The sequence below is a fragment of the Octopus sinensis genome, linkage group LG22 (genome assembly GCF_006345805.1).
Source record: "Octopus sinensis linkage group LG22, ASM634580v1, whole genome shotgun sequence".
Classification (NCBI taxonomy): domain Eukaryota; kingdom Metazoa; phylum Mollusca; class Cephalopoda; order Octopoda; family Octopodidae; genus Octopus; species Octopus sinensis.
This window is the reverse complement of record NC_043018.1, coordinates 11,974,800-11,995,446: the sequence shown is the minus strand read 5'-3', so window position 1 is coordinate 11,995,446 and position 20,647 is coordinate 11,974,800. Positions and strand designations below refer to the sequence as shown.

Sequence of the window (20,647 nt, the reverse complement as noted above, 5' to 3'; positions counted from 1 at the left end):
ACTATTCTGCAAGACTAGCCTCAGCTTAAGTACTCTATCACACACTCTAAACACCTCTATGACCTTGTCCACACATTTCTCTGCAAGAAGTATGCCCACACCACCTACTCCATCACTGTTATCTTCCCAGAAGATCTTATACCTATGTGTCTTGCTTGTGAGGAACATGGCTGAAATGCCTCTCCACCTTACCTCTTGGATGCAGCATACATCAACATGCTTCCGTTGAAGCATCTCAATAATCTCACTGTGCGTACATTGACAGTGCGAACTCTAAAAACTGGGAAACGGATGTGGGAGGGAGCTTGGGAAGGAGAGATGCTGTTCAGCACCTGAAAAGAAGGTTTCCATGATCGTTTGATAACAAACATGTCACATCGGTTGTTCTCACTTTTAACCTATCATCATTCAAATATGCTAAAATTGTTGCCCTAACTGGGGTTGAGAGTAATGTAACCATTGTATATATATATATATATATATATGATGGGCTTCTTTCAGTTTCCATCTCCCAAATCCACTCACCAGGCTTTGGTTAGCCCGAGGCTATAGTGGAAGACACTTGCCCAAGGTGCCACGCAGTGGGACTGAATGTGGAACCATGTGGTTGGCAAGCAAGCTACTTACCACACAACCACTCCACTATTGCATTGTTATACCAAACTAATTAGCTGTTGGTATAAATTTGTCAAGTTGGTGAAAAAAATTACTTAAAAATACCAAAAAGCATACAAGTTAATTTATTCTGCATCAAAAAGATTATTTGATCTTTATCAGACGTATGGTTTAATAATTTGACAAAATATACAAAGTAATATATTACTGGTGAAAGTTGGCCTGTATATGAGCAGACTGATGCTAGTCAACAGGTGCTTATAGTGCCACAAATGGATGAAAGTCAAAGACAATACTAGTAAAACCTGAACTCACAGCATAAAGACAGAGAGGGAAATAACTTTAAAATATTTAGTTCATCGCCAATGTTTTATGTTGTATTAAGTGTCTCAACTTGTAAAAGATGACATCTTTTTTTTTTCTTTTTGATTCAGGTTTGTATAATATTGTTATCCATTACCATCTTTCCTGTTTTCTAAATTTACCCATTTTTTAAAAATATTTCTTTCCAGTCAGAACCAATTGGTTTTTCTGTCTTCGATATTTCACAACATATAACAGATGAAGATAAATGGTCAACCCCAACCTTGCCCAAATCCAAGTACAAGTTAGATATTGAGGTAAATTTTTAAATACAAACCAATTTTTACATATATTATACAGTGTGATACATTACCAAACATGTGACTGACTTCTTTACTGAATCGTGGGTTGGATGAATGGATGATGCAAGAAGGAATGGTTATATGGATGACTGGATGGATAGTTGAGTCAGTAAATGATGTAGGGGTGCAGAGATGATTTAATACCTTGTTGGGTGAGAGGGCAGATTGAGAGATGTCTGCCTATCCATTGATCCATCGATCCATCCATAGCTGACTGGATGGAAGGTTCGATAGCTGATTAGCTGATTAGATGAATGGATGGTTGGATTGCTAGTAAGATCAATGGATGGTTTAGCAGTTGATTGGATGGATGGATGGATGGATGGATGGTTGGTTGGTTTGGCTAACTTGTTGTATGAATGGAGTGAATGGATAAATGGTTTGGTACTTGATTGGATCAATGGTTAGATGGATAGCTGTGTGGATGAATAGCAGAGCAGATGAATGGACTGATGGATAACTGGATTGGTGGAGGGATGGATGGATGGTTTGAGAGTTGGTTGGGTGGGGGATAGTTTATAGCTAGTTGGGTGGGTGGATAGTTTTCTTGCTGGTTAGATGAATAGATTATTCAATAACTAGTTAGACAGATGAATGATATTCTAGCTGATTAGATAGACAGTTGTTTTGATAGCTAGTTAAATGGATGGTTGCTTTGCTAGCTTGCTGGTTGAATGGCTGGATGTTTTGCCAGCTAGTTGGGTAGGTGTTTGATAGCTTGTTAGTTAGATGGATGATTTGGTATCTGTTTTAATTGAGGGTTGGCTTTAGCTGGGAGGATCAGTAGATGTTTTGAGAGTTGGTTGGATTGATGGGTGGTTTGATAACATTTTGGATGGATTGATGAATGGATTGATCGATAGGTAAATTGATAGATGGTTTGATTGTTGACAGCATAAATAAATAAATGATATCTGATTGGATGGATAGATGCTTTGCTAGCTTTCAGGATGGGTTGATGGCTTGAAGTTGTTACCTTTTTAGCTGTTAATCTTTCACCAATGGCTATTTTGCAACTCGTTCTAAAAACTTATTGTCTTTATCATTTTCACTCTTCAGCCTTCAGAAATAAACGATATGTTTGTAAGTGATGAAAACGGAATTATTAAACTGAACAAACTCTTGGATTATGACAACGGAACTAGGAAGTATACAATCAACATAACTTTTGAGGTATTTTACATTGTTTTTATTTAGTGCTAAATATAAATTCTTTGGTTGTTGATTTTGTTGTGACACTGAAGTTCAGACCTCATCAGTTAGGTCTATGATCAAACAAATTCTAGCTATGAATCACAGTTTTTTAAATTATATTTTTATATTTCTTCTAAATTTGTGCATCTAGAATTATATCATGATCCAGTTTATCTTTCCTTCTTTATAATAGTAAAATGAAATATGATGGCTATTTGCTGTTGTTTTTAGCTAGTCAACAATGGCTTAGTGCAATTGAAATTGGCTTTCTCTGGCAGTGGGCCTTCTGAGATATTGCCCAGAACAGATTACCCTTCTATAAGTATAACTTAACAAACATTGTACAGAAAACTCTATGTTTATCAGGTAGGTCATAAATATTTGACAGCGACAAAATGTGAGTAAATAAAACGGAGGAAAAGAAATGAAAATGTTCCAGTTTAACAAACTTAAAGATTATGTTACAAAATGTTAGTAAAAGGTTACTCTTTTTTATATAAGCATTATAGTATGTATCGTACAAAAAGTCATAAACAGCCTACGTACAGCCTGTATGTTTTGCATAGATTATCCTCCATGTATGAGCTTTGGTGTTTCCTCAAAAGACACACTGCCAGCTTGCATTGTTCATTATTGTGTCAACATCAGCCATTCTTACCAATGTGTTCAAACTCTTTATGTTGTCCATAAGAAGTTTATACATCTGAAGCTCAACACATAGACACTCTCCGCTCTTAATTTCACTGCCCCTTGAAATTTTTCATGAATTCTTTTAGGTTGATTTGATCATCATCATCATTATCGTTTAATGTCCACTTTCCATGCTAGCATGGGTTGGACGATTTTGACTGAGGGCTGGTGAACCGGATGGCCACACCAGGCTCCAATCTTGATCTGGCAGAGTTTCTACAGCTGGATGCCCTTCCTAACGCCAACCACTCCGAGAGTGTAGTAGGTGCTTTTTACATGCCACCGACACGAGGCCAGTCAGGCAGTACTGGCAATGACCTCGCTCGAATCTTTTTACACATGCCACCGGCACAGGTGCCAGTAAGGCAACGTTGATAACAATCACGCTCGAATGGTGCCCTTTTACGTGCCACCGGCACAGAGCCAGTTGGCTGCTCTGGCAACGATCACGCTTGGATGGTGCTATTGGCACCCTACCAGCACGGGCACAAGTGCCAGTAAGGTGATGCTGGTAATGATCACACTCGAATGGTGCCTTTTATGTGCCACTGGCACATATACTTAATATTGTTGTGTGAATCCACATTGTCCTGTGTGTCTTACTTTTTAAGACAGTAGGATATACAAGTTGAGAGAGATTTTGCAGCAATTTCTTGCAGGTTTAGTGATTACACAGAAGTTGTCTGTCAATAGGGACTTGCAATGTATTCATACTTCATCATTAGAAGAAGAAAATGCATCCTCTAATTCTTAACCTATAGACACCAGGTGCAATCATGGCTGTGTGCTTAAGAGGCTTGCTTCCCAACCATGTGGTCTTGGGTTCAGTACTACTGTGCATCACCTTGGGGAAATGCCTTATACTATAGCACTGAGTTAGACAAAGCCTTGTAAATGAATTTGTTAAACAAAAACTGAAAGAAGCCCATTAGACACACACACACACACACACACACACACACACACACACACACACACACACACACACACACATATCTTTAGTAAATCATAAATCCAAAAGAGAAGCACACTCTAAGTTATAGATTAGTAGAGTATATAGATAGATATGGCTGGTTAAAGGGTTACTCTGGGTTTCATATCCATAAAGTGCTTAGCTTTACAGGATTTTTACAGACCCCAAAAATCTGTTGGCCTATGGCCTCTCTATAACATGGAGAAAGAAAAAGCTTCGTTACTCTATGTCAGTGGTTCCCGAAGTGGGTGGTATTGCCCCTCTGAGGGTGGTGGAAGTTCCAAGGGGGCATTGAAGAAAAGTGGGGTGATAATGGGGCAGTGATTCATGTAAAAAGTGGGGCAATAAAGGGGTAGCAATTCATATAAAAACAACAAAATAATAGGTTATATTTCATTTGTCAAATACAGAAAAAAGTCTGGTTAGTTGGGGTGGGCGTGCTAGGAATGTAGCTTGGGTGTGAAGAGGGTGGCAGCCCAAAGAAGTTTGAGAACCACTGCCCTGTCAACAATAAAGGATTGTCTCCCTTTGACCACAAAGGTAACTCTTCAGTGTTGTAAAACAAAGAATTGTCAGGATAAAACATTAGAGTTAACGACTTTCAAACTTGGAGCAGAAGAAAATCAGACATTCCATTCTTAATGACCTGATATATATATGTATATATATATATGTATGTATGTATATATATTTGTGTGTGTGTGTGTGTATGTATGTGTGTGATTATATACATATATTCTTTTACTCTTTTACTTGTTTCAGTCATTTGACTGTGGCCATGCTGGAGCACCGCCTTTAGTCGAGCAACTCGACCCCGGGACTTATTCTTTTTGTAAGCCCAGTACTTATTCTATCGGTCTCTTTTTGCCGAACCGCTAAGTGATGGGGATGTAAACACACCAGCACCGGTTGTCAAGCAATGCTAGGGGAACAAACACAGACACACAAACATACACATACATATATATATATACATATATACGACAGGCTTCTTTCAGTTTCCGTCTACCAAATCCACTCACAAGGCATTGGTCGGCCCGGGGCTAAAGCAGAAGACACTTGCCCATGATGCCACGCAGTGGGACTGAACCCGGAACCATGAGGTTGGTTAGCAAGCTACTTACCACACAGCCACTCCTGCGCTTATATATATATGTATGTATATATATCAAAATCAAATTCACTGACTTGGCCAATGATAGCACCGCGTGACTGGCACCCATGTCAGTGGAACGTTAAAAGTACTATCCGAGTGTGATCGTTGCCAGGGTCGCTGGCTGGCTCCCATGCCAGTGGCACATAAAAAGCACCATTCGAGCGTGATCGTTGCCAGGGTCGCTGGCTGGCTCCCATGCCGGTGGCACATAAAAAGCACCATTCGAGCGTGTTCGTTACCAGTGTTGTCTTACTGGCACATGAAAAACATTTGAGCGAGGTCGTTGCTAATGTATGTATGTGTGTGTGTGTGTGTGAATCATGCATTCTCCTTTGTGTCTCTGGTTACATACGAGAGGCTGTTCTATGCAATAATTTCACTGCTTAAGGTCACAGCAAAATCTCGTATAACACAGACACACTTCTCTTTAAAATACAACAGACACAATCAGTAAAGTAGTCTTAGATTCATTTTAAGTAAAAGACTAGGTTATCGTCACTTGAATACATTTGATTATAGGTCTTCTCAATCTAGGGCTTATTAACCCTTTCATTACTGTATTTATTTTGAGATGCTCTGTGTTTCTTTCAATTACTTTAAATATAACAAAGAATTTATTAAAATAACTCAGTTGTCATTCAGCTAGTGTTAGGAACATAAATTGTGACTAAGGTTTGGAGGAAGATTTTAATTCAAAACTTATGAAAACAAGACATTTGTACTATAGAGCCAGAGCCAGTTTTGGCCGGGTTTGTAATGAAAGGGTTAAAACCTAAACTAAAACAAGATGATGAAAATGTTTATGTTTATTTACTTTACACATCTTCCTTAATGAAACTCTGCTCATACTTTGTATTATTTCAGGATTGCGGAAGGTATGTTCAGTGTCCTGACCCCTTCACAACAAATACACTTTTGTATATAAATGTTCAAAATTCTAATGATGAAGGTGTGAAATTCAATAACAAAATCTACTTTGCTCAAGTCAAAGAGGTAAGTCTTTTAAAACATTTTTCAATCCATTTCCTATGTGTATATAGATATACATACATATATATATATATATAAACAAAAACCTAGCATTTTTTTTCATTTGTTGGGAGTAGCAAAGATGTGAAATATTGCAACATGCAAGGAGAAAACGAAGAAATGTAAATTACACTTCCCTAACGATGAAAGAAAATTTGAAAGAATATAAAAGAAAATTATTTATATAAAATGATTTATACACAAACACACGCACGCACACCTTTCAATGTGTGTGTGTGTTTATATTTGTGTGTATGTTTCAATGTGTGTGTGTGTGTGCGCGTCAATGTCTTTCAGTGTATTGAGTTCAGTAAGTATCAGAACCGGCCGCTCGAGTGAGAGACTGGAGAAGATAGAAGCTGTATCTAGATGGCTTGCCAATTTTTTGTCATATTTACTGATTAACTATAAGAATTCTTTATAATTTCCATGATTATTAGATTCTTCAGATTCAAAATGACCCTGAAATGATAATTCCTGATGACCTAAAAAAATAACTACATCGATCAATTGTTGCAGAATGGGTCTGTTCCGCCTGACTTCCTCATTATGATGTTGTATGCTCTGTTCTTTTACATGCATCTAATTGTAAGTCTATGTGAACATTCCCAAATGTTTTAAGATCCATCAAGGATTTTATATGCTTTTGAGAACATAGATGTTTTAGCATAGCCATACATAAATTATTTAAATCATCATAACCTTTATCATTCCAAACAGTTTTTTTTTCTAAACAAAACAACAAGCATGGCCAACAGAATAAATTATTAAGCATAGCACTACCAGTTAAACATTTTTTCTTTTCATGCAAATTAACTTGAAATTGTCTCATGAATTTCTTGCTGTAGCTTCGCATATCAGATAATTTCGGTGTTGATTCACCACCATTTATAATTATTTCCCTTCGGAGTCTTGTTTTTCAAAAACTATTTTTCAAAATTATGGAGATGTACTTGCATAGCAAGTGACCTGATCTGAGATCGTGTGCTGGAATGAAAACAATTGCAGCGTGGAAGGTGCTTATAAGCCATTTAAGATGCAGCATGGAGTTTTGTCAGTGAACAGGTTGCGGTCTGAAAGTGACGAAAATCTTTTGACAAATTAAATTTAAATGTTGAAGTGAATCTAACGTTTTTTTTTTTTTGTGTGTGTTTCTTAAATGGCTTATAAACACCTTCCATGCTGCAATTATTCTTCAAAATTTCTTCTATAACACACATTTCAGTCATTTGGACAAATATTTCAAAAATCTTACAGAGATCTTATGAAAGTAATAGTGCACATGTGAGTGTGTGTGAGTGTGTGTGAGTGTGTGTGAGTGTGTGCATGAATTGCAAATCAGTTTCAATAAAACGTAAAGATAATGTGAGTGTGCATAAAAGACTTTGTACATAACTGCTGAATGAAAATGTGGGTATAGGAGACATCAGATGTTGTGTACAAGAAAGAAAACTGTACTGGGATGGATATGTATGGATGAGGGCAGCTATACAAAGAAGTGCCAATTGCTTAACATAGCTGGAACTTATGGAAAAGGGAACCCAGGAAGACATGGGATAAAGCGGAGAAGGCTGACCATAGGACACCATTTTATTCCTTTGGAATAATACCAGTGATATCTTCAAAACATATGTCGGAAGTAAAAGAATTTGAATAACACCTGCGTTTAACTCCATTTATATATATATATATATATATATATATATATATATATATATATATATATATATATATATATATATATATATATAATAGGGGAATTTTTGCAAGGTATAGAATACATCTAGGAGAATATGAGGAGGAGTCACTAGTAAAAAACAAAACGAATTTCGAACCCCTGCTAAATAGAGACAGACACCTGGAAGGATACATAACCTACCTATGATGATTGGCACAGTCAAATATTGCAGTGACAAAACACAAATGCAACATCTCTACAGACTAACTTTTAGCACTAAACAAACTACGAAAAGACTCCTCAATAATCATAAAAGAAGCTGACAAAGGTGGAGCAATTGTCATTGTGGACAAAAATCACTACAAAGATATGATCCTGACGAAAGATTTTACAGGAAAATCAACAAATGTGAAGAAAAAAAAATTCAATGATTAAAATAGGTAAACTGACAACAAAACACCAAAATAACCTCACACTAAAGGAAATCAGTTACTTAACTAACTTTGAAATGTAAACCAGCAATTTTTATGGATTACCAAAAGTTCATAAATCCAAAGAAATTCAAAACAATATAAAAGGCAAAAATACATCATATTTTGAAGTACCAAAACTAATGTGATAGAAGCTGTTCTCTGCATGTTTTCAGTGTTTATTGCTCCTGAGCATTTGCCACACACAAAAACTATCTTCCCGGTTAGCCTTCTTTTGATATTGCTCCTACCTCTGCTGGTGACAAAGGGCTCTTGCTCAGAATAAAAGGTAGACTGTATGACGCATGTGTGTGAACAGCTATGCTACATGGCAGTGAAACATGAGCCGTGACTGCTGAGGACATGCGTAAGCTCACAAGGAATGAAGCCAGTATGCTCCACTGGATGTGTAATGTCAGTGTGCATACATAACAGAGTGTAAGTGTCCTGAGAGAAAAGTGGTGTGCAAGAGAGATGTCTGTGCTGGTATGGTCATGTGTTGCAAATGGATGAGGACAGCTGTGTTTAAAAGTGTCACACCCTAGCAGTTGAGGGAGCCTGCGGAAGAGGTAGACCCAGGAAGACCTGGGATAAAGTGGTGAAACACGACCTTCAAACATTGGGCCTCACCAAGGCAATGAGAAATGACCAAGACCTTTGGAGATATGCTGTGCTTGAGAAGACCCGGCAAGCCAAGTGAGACCATAACCTCATGGACTATGCCAGTGCTGTATAACCAGCCCATTTAAGAGTACCCTTCAATCATTGGACAATAAACTATGCTTGCGGAGACCTGTTGAGGCAAGTGAAATCGCTGTTGTGGCCAATGACAGTACCACCTGATTGGCACTAATGCCAGTGGAATGTTAGAAGCACCATTCAAGCGTGATCGTTGCCAGGGCCACTGACTGGCTCCGTGCTGGCACATAAAAAAGCACTATTTGAGCATGGTCATTGCCAGTGCCGCCGAACTGGCTCTTGTGCAGGTGGTATGTAAAAAGCACCATTTGAGCATGGCCAATGCCAGTACCGCCTGACTGGCCCTCATGCCGGTGGCATGTAAAAGCACCCACTATACTCTCGAAGTGGTTGGTGTTAGGAAGGGCATCTGGCTGTAGAAACTTTTCCAGGTGAGATTGGAGACAGGTGCAGCCTTCTGGCTTGCTAGGCCTCAGTCAAACTGTCCAAACCATGCCAGCATGGAGAGCAGACATTAAAAGATGATGATGATGATATATATATATATATATATATATATATATATATATATTATATATATATATATATTATATATATATATATATATATTATATATATATATACATACATACAAACACACACACACACATGCATACAATAGTGTTGAACAGTGGAAAGGAGTGCTCAACGCTGCATTTGGTGGATAACTATATTTCTTATTTGTGAATTAGCTATGCTACTGACAGTTTCATGTTGAAAGTTCACAAATTTTCAAGTGTTCCTCTTAACAATGTGGGCGACCCACATCCATGTTAGATGAGACTACATGAGAATGGGTCTACTCTCAGCATAAGCCAGGGATTACAGCCGATAGAGGGCATCTGCTCTTGATAGCCATTGTAATCCTAGATCAATGGGGTTTATTGATTGATCTTAGGATGACTGTCCCTACACTGAGGTATCTCATTAAACCCTATTTGTGTACTATTGTTTGCCTCGACTTTTTAAAAAATTGATATTGTATAAGTCGTTATGTTTTTGTAACTTGTCTTTGTAGTGTCCTTTCATTTATTGGCCAAATGACAAATAAACAAATGATTATTATTGTTATTGTTATTACTGCTGCAGCTATTTATGTATTTTTAATTTTACTCCTCATCATTATATTACTTATAATTCTGTTATGATTTGTCTTTTTCCCCCAGTATACCAAAACTGGGGAAGTTGGGATATTTCCACAACCAGATGTTACAGATCTGGAGGTAGGCAGTACTGAAGATGTTGTCTATATGCTTGAGGATGGTAAGTTCAAATCCCAACATTTTTAGTCTATGAGTGTGTGTAAGTATATAAATGTGTGAATGTGAATGCTGTAAGTGTACTTGTAGGTACATGTAGGTTTGTGTGTGTGTGTGTGTGTGTATGTGTGTGTGTGTGTGTTTGTGTATGTGTGTATGTGTGTGTGTGTGTTTGTATGTGTGAAGAGCATGCATGTGTCACCAGAGATATATGTGTTTGTGTCATGGATACATGTGTGGGTAGAAAAAGTGTTTTTGTGAGTGTATTTGATTATATATGTACCTAGGTGCATTTGGGTATAGATGGGTATGTATATGCGTGTGTTGTGTATGTGAGATGTTGATGTATGTGCTAAAAAAAGGAGTGCAGCAGTCAAGTTGCTCATCCTCATGCAGTGAGTGGTGTTCATTTAAAGGGGTGTTGAGAAGATAGGTTGTCGTAGAGTTTTGACAGGGGACATTGTGAAGAGAGGGGCATGGCCATAAAGAACATGTTTGCATGTATGGCAACGATTTTGGTTGGTGTAAAGTCCCAGCCAAACCTAAGGTGATAGGGGGGGTGGAACAGTATAGTCCAGTCATTGGAGCAAAGAAACATGCCTGGAAGGACTTGAAGAGTGGCAGTTGCAGAGGAGTATATCAGGTACCAGGATAAGTCCTGGTTGCAGTGAAACAAGTAAAAGAATCTTTTCTCCTCTAGGCACAAGGCCTGAAATTTTGGGGGAGGGGGCCAGTCGATTAGATTGACCTCAGTACGCAACTGGTACTTAATTTATTGACCCTTGGAAGGATGAAAGGCAAAGCCGAGTTTGGCTGAATTTGAACTCAGAATGTAAAGACAGATGAAATACTGCTAAGCATTTCACCTGGCGTGCTAATGTTTCTGCCAGCTTGCCGCCTTGAAACAAGTAAAAGAATAAAAGAATAATGGAAAGCAAAAGTGTATTCCCATACAGGTAAAAATATAGGGGAATTTGTTTTGGGGTTTGAAAATGCACCTGAATCTAAAAAAAACATGTGGTTGTTTTTAAATAGATTTATTCACATACCAAACTAGTTTCAGCAATTTTTTTGCTTATCAATGATACAAATATATAACAAAAAGGGGTTTAGGAGAGCTTAAAGTTACAAGGTCAAAATTGAACAAACATGTTTAAACAGTCAAATGTTCAAAAGTTCATAGAAATTTTAATGAGTTTCACAGGCTGAGATAGTAAATGTAAATGTTTGGTGATGATCATAACAAATGTACATTATAAAAAGTTCAGTCGTGCTGAGTTTTTACAAGGACTGTAGAGAAGAGAAAAAGGTGGAGAGAAAGAGGTAAAAAAGGGGTTTTTTTTTTACCATTTCTGTAGTTCTTTCTTTTAATTTCAGTCTCATTGTACTTTCTTTAAACTTTCATGGCTTCTTAGAGCTGGAAGTATTTTGGGATCTGAATCTTTTAGTATATATGTGTTTTTACGGAAAAGAATCTAATTTTTGGTAAGCTATAATTTTGATGACATCTTAGTCTTTTTCTTGTGAATGTTTTGGGCATAATATTTTTGTTTTGGCAAAGTCTAGCATTTTGGTTGATTGGCATTGTTATAATTATTATTATTTTCTACATTCCCTGCTGCAGTTCTAATGAAGTATTCTTATTATATTCCAGCATTACCAACATCGTTCTTTGACTATTTTCGTTTTGACAATGTGGCTAGAAAACTGGTCATCGAAAAGGCAGTGTCAAGGAAAGACCATCAAAACTTCACAGTAACATTGAAGGTAAGTGAACCAGCCTATAAAAGTATGAAAATGCATCCATGCACCTTCACTTGATATCACCATCATCATCATCATCATCTTTTAATGTCTGTTTTCCTGTTGTCATGAATTGGATGGTTTGATAAGATCCGATTAATCGAAGGACTGTGCTGAGTGTCTGTATTTGCTTCGGCAGTACTCGAACTGCTGGATGTCCTTCTTAGTTTAATCTGTGCTCTTTTCCCACAGCTCCAGCACTAGTGAGGTCATCAAGTAACTTACAATATATAAAGAAGCCCCCATTCCCTGACTGGAGAGAGAGAGGTGAATATAATGGATATAATGGGTGGCAAGCAGGAGCTGGGGCATTGATGACAGATATGAGAGGGTATTGAGAATAATTGTAGATGGTGGTGTAAAGGATGAGGTAGGGCAGTCAAGGAAATGGAGAGATAACTTATGAAACAAAAAGGAAAATAAAGAGCGAAGGGATGGGAATGGCAATGATAGGTTGTACGTTTTACTCTTCGGAACGACTTCACATTCACAAGCATCTTTTTATCCCATTTTCTGGTGAGAATCTACTCAATTTGGTTTATGTGTCCACCAGCTTGATAGGTGATCAGGTGACTGACTGGTTTCTGGCAAATCAAGTCAATTTGCATCACAGAACTGCAGTAGCCATGTTACCTCCGTATTTGTAGAACCAAAGCTATAACCCCACCCCAGCCCATGTACATCATAGAATCTATTGGAACTCTGCCCAAAATGTCTGTTGTAGTTACCAGTCACGTTGACGTCCTTGTCATTCATCACTGAGGCAACATGCAATTCATCGATTTATTTTACATTCCACCATAAGAATAATCATTTTATGTTGCTTGAAATTTCTAAATTCTTGACACGAAAAACATACAATCCTCCCTCTTAAGCACAAAGCTTCTAAAATGGATGGAGAAATTAAAAGGGTTGCCTTGTATAACAGTTGTCATGGTTACAGGATATGTGGGTTCCTATCCTATAGGTAGCCTTTTACTTTTTCAGTCCAAGGGGTTTTAGCACATTTACGTGCTATCATTTATAGCTTTATCTACAGAAGAAGCGGACAGCAGGAGAAATCTTCAAAGGAAGAATTCTTGTCAAACAAATGTTTCAACCTGTTAGTTCCTGACATTCTACGGGAGCTGAGACCACTTAGGTAGTGATCCTAGGTGTCCTCTTGTTAGTTAAATGCCACCTCCAGTGGAGCTTGAACTCAAAACATTTGTGTGAGCTTATTGCTCAGCCACACAGACCACCCTCAGTTCACTGAGTTTCTTTCCTCTCATGTTTAGTCATTTGCTGTGTCGTCCCATCTGTCATTCCTTTCCAGCCAGGACCACACTGAGCGCTTTTCTCACTTGTCTCTCACACATGTTTCATTGTCACTATTCTTTTGTGACTCTTGATTTCAAGCTGGCCTAGTAGTTAGATGCTGCATAGGCACTGTGACAAACCCCTGTGTGCCAGCTTCCACTGCCTTTACTGTGCAATGGTACTACTCCTTACTACTTTCACCTAGTTATCATACTTTCTCATCTTGAATTGGTGTTAGATTGATTTTCAGAATTGAAAAATGTGCTATGATAGAAGTATATGGAAAACCTGTAAAAAGTACTGGAATAGATCTATCTAATGATGAAAGTATAAAATTATTAACGTAGAAAAAACTGGGAATACTGAAAACTAACAAACTCAAAAAGTATAGAAATGAAGGATGCCCTCAGTATAAAATATTTTTCCAGAATAAAGACAAAAAATCATAATTGAATGCAGACACCATCATACAAGCAGTCAGTCTGAGGACAGTATCATTAATAAGGCATGGAGCAGGATTTCTTGAATTGGGAAAGGATGTAGCTGAAGGACATAAGCAGGAAAATGAAGAAGCAGCTCACAGTGCACATAAGCATGGATCTCCAAAAAGGTGTAAACTGGTTATGACGACGACGACGGCGGCGACGATGACGATGACGATAGTAGTATTTTATAGAGAAGGAAAGGAACTTATTGCAACATTTAAATGATATATTTAAACTATTGTTTTGGTTTGGTCTTATTCCTGGTAGGATTTATGGTGGCAGCAGGGTACTGCCAAAAACCTCAAGTTTTCAGTAGTCTTTCAAGTGCTTAGAATCCTCCTGGCAATCCTTGCTGTCCCTTAAGAGACAGACTTTCGGTAGAAGCTCTACCAGGCATTCTATTTCAATCTCCTTCAGCTATTTGTCTATATCTTGCTTACTGTTCCCAACATGCCAATTATTATAGGCACAACCTTTACTGTTTGCATGCTCCAAATTCTTCGTATTTCAAACTTTAAGGGAATGTACTTTTTATCCTTCCTTTTTCTTTGTGATCCTGGAGTCAAATGGGCATGATGGCTCGATAAGTAGCTTCACTTTTCCTTATCCATAATCATTATTATCATTATTATGGTGATTCCTTTTGTAATGTAAATAATAATAAGGATTTCTTTTAAATAGTAATTAATAAAAATTAATTTCTTCCTAATTTCAGGCTTTCAAGAAGAATAGAGAGAAAGATACATTTGATAAAAGTCTCCTGTTAGTTAATATTCTGAGAGGCAACAGTTATCCACCTCTTATCATAAACACACCTTCTGAGGTAAACATCACTGAAGTTTTGCCTATAAACTCCCCTGTGGTGCTTGTGCAGTCCCATGACAAGGATAATGTAAGTTTTGTCTGATTTTTTACTTAGATTTTCATCGGTTCTTAATCTTATGTAATTTCTTTCTTCAGTTCTGTGTTTAGCTGTAATTATTGTTGTTTTGACCTGAGGACAGACCTGGTTGAACAAGCAACTTATGATCAAATGCATTTCAGTCATTTTATATTTTTTTTTTATTGAGGGCTACATTTTCTTCAATGTGTGCTTTCAGTTTTTGAAGGGTGTAACTTGAAGTAGATGTGGATTCTGTTTCTAGTAGGCTGGTAAATATGCAATAAATTCTTTATTGTTTTTTCAGCCTTCTGTTTAATTTGGGAGGAGAATTTCTCTCTTGTTGGAAGTTTCTTGGGTTGCCCTGTGCATCACTTTAATTGGAGATCACTTTTAGTGGTCACTTGGGTTGATCTAGAGATCACTTTCATTAGAGGCTACTCAGGGTGACTCCTGAATCAGTTTTGCTGGAGATGACTCAGAACAGTCCATGGATTGTTTTTGTTTTTTGTATGATTAATTTAATATGAGACAGACTGTTTGAGACAAGTGACTGAGACCTTTGGTGATGTGCCTTGCCTGAGAAGACCCATCAAACCAAGTGAAATTGTGGTTGTGGCCGATGCACAACCGGCACTCATGCCAGTAGCATGTAAAATGTACCCTTCAAACGTTGGGCAATATGCCATGCTTGAGAAGACCTGTCAAGCCAAGTGAAATTGCGGTCGTGGCTGATGCCTGTGACACATAACTAGCACCCATGGTGGTAGCACCTAAAAAGCACCCTTCAAACATTGGGCAATATGCCATGCTTGAGAAGACCTGTCAAGCCAAGTGAAATTGTAGTCATGGCTATTGCCAGTGCCATGCTAGTGGCACATAAAAAGCATTTACTACGCTCTTGGAGTGGCTGGCGTTAGGAAGGGCATCCAGCCATAGAAATCAAATTGGAATCTGGTGCAGTTCCCCAGCTTACCAGTTTTCAGTCAAACCATCCAACCCATGCCAGTATGGAAAACAGACATTAATTGATAATGAAGATGATAATTGTTGATTTGTTGTGGTTGTTGTTGTACATATTTTACAAGTTATGTGGATCAGGCCAGCAAAAGTTATTTTTTATATTTTCTTGACAGTATACAAAGCGCAACCTGAAATGACTTGATATAAACCACAGATTCTTTGACCTGCTTGTAGTGACTGAGTGAATAAGTTCTTGCACCAAAAATCAACTGTAGACATTGTATTTCCTTAATTCAGTATAATACACATTCTGTATTGCCTTTGTTCCCCACATTACCAGAAAGATTTTTTTTTCAATGGTTTAGTCAAAAGGAAGAAGGGCAGCACTCTTCATCTATTTTCAGTACCTCCAACATAGGGACAGTGGTAAGAAGGTCTCCTCTAATCAAAGACCTGAACTGAATGCTTCTAACAGAATAAATGTAAAGTTAATGGTTTCTTTGTCAGTTTGAACAATGAGTATTCCAGTTGTTCAACATGCTGAGTTAACATAAAATTGGTTGAGTGTTCCATGGATATTTGTTACCATTAATGTAATTCTCAGACAGAATCAACATGAGGTGTCAGTCGATCAAATGTGACTCACAATTATTTACTATCTTTTACCTTATTTCTTCGATATTTAATATCCGCATCTCTCTCTCTCTCTCTCTCTCTCTCTCTCTCTCTCTCTCTTTCTAGGATGAATTAACATACCATTTCGTAGGACAGCATCCAATGTTTCAAATTCACAAAGAGTCAGGTCTAGTAACTCTGAGTCAACCTGTTCAGCAAAAGCTTGCAACTTTCCCTGTGACTCTCCAGGTAAATATTCACCAAACTACAATTTTCCATTTTTTTAAAATTAGAGCTCTTTCTTTCCTTCCTTTTTTGCTTGATAATTTGTTACATAATTATTTTCTTTTGGTCAGATAATTTTTTTTATTTTCCTTCCCTGATCCAACCAAGTTCCTGAACAGTTTCTCATTTTCTGCTTCTTTTCAATCTGAGGGTCACTTATGTTAACAGTATTTCTCTCCTTCTAACCCCTACTTTGTCATGTTAACAGTTTATCACACATATCTTATCTTACAGTCTCTGCACTAGTATGTTAACAGTTTATTAAATATATTATATGTCAGTCTCTGGTACTGGGGGACATGCTGGTTTGAGATAAACTCTATATGCATGGAAGTGCCATCAACTGGACCTGCCTGAAATGCACATAGAGGAACAAAACAGTTCTGTTCATCCTGTACCCAAGCATTGCTGGGGTAGTAGGTGGATGGGGGTGTAAGTGAGTGGAGAGGTGGATGGATGGATGTGTTTGTATTTGTATTTGTAAAACATTTGTTAAATATAATTTTCTTTTGTGTTCTTTTTCTTTTCAATGTCAATGTTATGGTTAAAGGTTTATGCCGAGGAAAACAACACAAATGAGAGATATCAAAGTCATATACATAATATAGTTGTGAATGTTGTTGATGAAAACACACACAATCCTGTGTTTGCAAACAAATCATATCTATACAATATTCCTTTGACAACCAAGGCTGGACAGCCCTTTGCTACAGTGAGTATAATTAATTAATTATATGTATACAATATTCATTTGACAACCAGACAGCCCTTTGCTACAGTGAGTATAATTAATTAATTATATGTATACAATATTCATTTGACAACCAGACAGCCCTTTGCTACAGTGAGTATAATTAATTAATTATATGTATACAATATTCATTTGACAACCAGACAGCCCTTTGCTACAGTGAGTATAATTAATTAATTCATTTTCTCCACTGTTTCCTCTCATTGTTTTATTCTTCTCTTATTGTAATATGAATTGCCTTTTGGATAATAAATTAATTCTTTTATCATTATTATCACCATTATCATTTGTATTATGTGGGAGGTAGATTGGTAGTATCATTAGAGCTTCAAAAAATGTGACCTTTAGTATTTGTTGTGGCTCTTTATGTTCTGTGTTCAAGTCCTGTCAAAGTCAACTTTGCCTTCCACATTTCTGGGGTTGATAAAATAAAGTATTGGTCCAAGTATATTTTGGTCAGTATAATCAACTGTTTCCTTCCCAATATTATTTCTGGCCTTGTGCATGAATTAGAAGTTAGAGTGATGGATTAGCAGAATTGTTAAACAAATGTTTTGTGTTATTTGTTCTGACACTATATTGAGATCAGGTCCCACCAAAGTCATATTTTGCCGTTTATCCTTCAAGGATTGATAAAATAAGGTTCCGATCATATAATGGACTATCACCCCCCTCCCCACACCACCACCATCATCGACAACAACAACAAATTTCAGGCTTATGGCTATCTCAGAAACAATTGGGAAGTAGATTAGTAGAATTGTTGAAGCATCAGATAGAATGCATTTCACTCTGAGTTCAAATCCTGATAAAGTCAACTTTGTTTTTCCATCTTTGGGATCAATAAAATATAGAATCAGATAATTATTAAGGTTATTGACTAACCTTGCCTCTCAAAATGCTGGTCTTGCGGCCAAATTAGAAACTATTATAATCATTATTCACTGATGTCTCCTTTGACTTTTATCATTCTGGGGTCAATAAAATAAAGCACCAGTCAAATATTGAGATCAATTAAATTAACAACCTCTTCCTACTAAATTTATGGCCTTGTGTTAGAAATCGTTAAGTGCTTTGCATTGAGAGAATTATTAGAGTAATATTTATAATTCTTTATGATCTGAATTCAAATCTTATCAAGATCAACTCTGCCTTTCATCCCTTCATGATACTGGGATCAATGTGAAACCATTCTTGTTATTATAGGAGATTACTGGAAACGTGCAAATGATTTTGTGCATCATTACATCAATTTCAGTTTTTGTGAGTCACATCATCATCATCATCTCAAAAGAAGGAAATTACAGATGACACAACTATGATTAGTAAATGTCAAACTTTCATGCCTAATTATTGCAGTCAAAATAAAGATTCTATCTGAATTCCTTTAGTTGTTAACTGGCACTAACATTTCATTGGCATTTCAAAAGTGTTCTATGACATTTATCAATGTATTTCTCAGGAATATCCTCATTTCAAAGAAATATTTCCTCTGTTTGGAGTTTCTGGACACTTCTAAAAACAGTCACAAGAGAGGTAAGCCCTGTCCATTGTGCAACAAGATGAGTCAGTTCAACTCCATCACAAATACTAAAAGAAATCTTATGATTTCTACCGGAGGGCATAGCTATCATGTCAAGCACAATAATACTACTTCAACAGAACTTGGCAAGCATTTTACATCAAATGACTGTAACTCAGGTAAATTCCTGTAAGTACACCTTCTCAGATATAAATATGTGTAAGTGACACGCAGCATTCCCGAGGAGCTAAGGATGAACAAAATGGCAGGATTGGTTCCATCAAATTTATATAAAACATTTTGAATAAAAGTTCTGTTCTCTATCTACTTTTTTTTTGTTTTAATTTGTTGTAAACGAGTGAAACTTGAGGTCTTTTTGTCAAGGAAGGAATGCAGGATAATCGAGTAGAACTTTTTTAATTTCTGCATTTCTATGTATTTAAAAAAATTTTCAGAACAAACTTGTCTTATTTTGATACTGACATACTGCAAAATATCTTACAGTTCAATTAACAAATCAATATGTGCTTTATTACATAACTTTTCTAATTGTCGATTATTATTATTTTTATTCATATTCTTTTTGTTTTCCTTTCTTCTAAGTTATCTATGTCAAGTCTCAGCACCTTCCCACAGAGACACAACATTTTCTTCAACCCATGAGCTGTTCTGAGTATTGCTGCCAACTGGGTATTTCCTTTGAAGTCTGGTATTTTCAGTTTTACATGTCTAAACACTTCTTTCATTGAGATGGTCCCAAGTGCACCAATCATGATAGGTTTTACACTTACTTTTGAGGCTCTATGGATGTGTTTCTCTTCCAGTGCTAGGCTTAGTACTTTTCAACTTTCTCATTCCCCGCCTTCACAATATTCAGGCCTGTAGGTATAGCTGTGTTGATGAGGGTCCATCCTTTGGACGCCTTCCATAGTAGAGTGATATCTTGTTGGTTAGGTTTCGGCTTCTTATCTGTTTTATCATATCATCATCGTCATCATCATCTTCATCATCATCATCATGCTTGCCAGGAGAGAACATCATTTTGTGACTTATTGTTGAATTTTGTTATTTTCAAGAACATCTTTTTGTTGTAAAATATTGTTAATAAGCCTAACAACTACCACTGAGACTGGATGGCTTTGTTAAATGCTTGCCCTCCTGGGGCAGAATTTGTTTTATTTTCTAAACATCTATGCATTTTAAAAAAAAGTCACAAAGTATGGCTAAGAAGGACTCTGGACATAGATGAAAATCAATTGGCTGGTCTGTTCAGGAGGACTTTTGGGCCCCTGAATAACTTCCAGAAATCTCTGGTTTAACAGTGCTACTGGGGGACATTGCTGGTTCAAGATAAATTCTACAGGTATGGAAGTGCTGTCAACTGGGCCTACCTGAGATACACACAGCAACAAAACAGTTCTGTTTGTACTCCTCCTGTACCCAGGCATTGCTGACTTATAGGTTTATGAACACCTGCTATCATATGTGGAACAGATCCATTTATCAGGTGATCCCATTGTGAAGATTACCCTGCCACCCTTCTTTGTCCAAGAAGAACAGGTAGTGTTTATTTGTCT

The 20,647-nt window shown here is 37.1% G+C and overlaps 1 protein-coding gene across 7 annotated transcripts in view; it reads left to right on the top strand.

The window, feature by feature from the left end:
* The window catches only part of LOC115223206 (protocadherin Fat 4-like), a 168,620-nt gene that overhangs the window by 42,296 nt on the left and 105,677 nt on the right, over positions 1-20,647 (top strand). For all 7 annotated transcript variants that reach the window (XR_005003481.1, XM_029793671.2, XM_036512321.1 and 4 more), the window contains exons 7-14: positions 1,128-1,235; positions 2,340-2,453; positions 6,158-6,286; positions 10,375-10,471; positions 12,122-12,234; positions 14,770-14,946; positions 16,639-16,761; positions 17,348-17,509. Coding sequence is in view for 6 of the 7 variants with exons in the window: in XM_029793671.2 (XP_029649531.1) it covers positions 1,128-1,235; positions 2,340-2,453; positions 6,158-6,286; positions 10,375-10,471; positions 12,122-12,234; positions 14,770-14,946; positions 16,639-16,761; positions 17,348-17,509 (1,023 nt within the window). In the remaining variant the exon portion in view is untranslated. The remainder of the gene's footprint in view (positions 1-1,127; positions 1,236-2,339; positions 2,454-6,157; positions 6,287-10,374; positions 10,472-12,121; positions 12,235-14,769; positions 14,947-16,638; positions 16,762-17,347; positions 17,510-20,647) is intronic.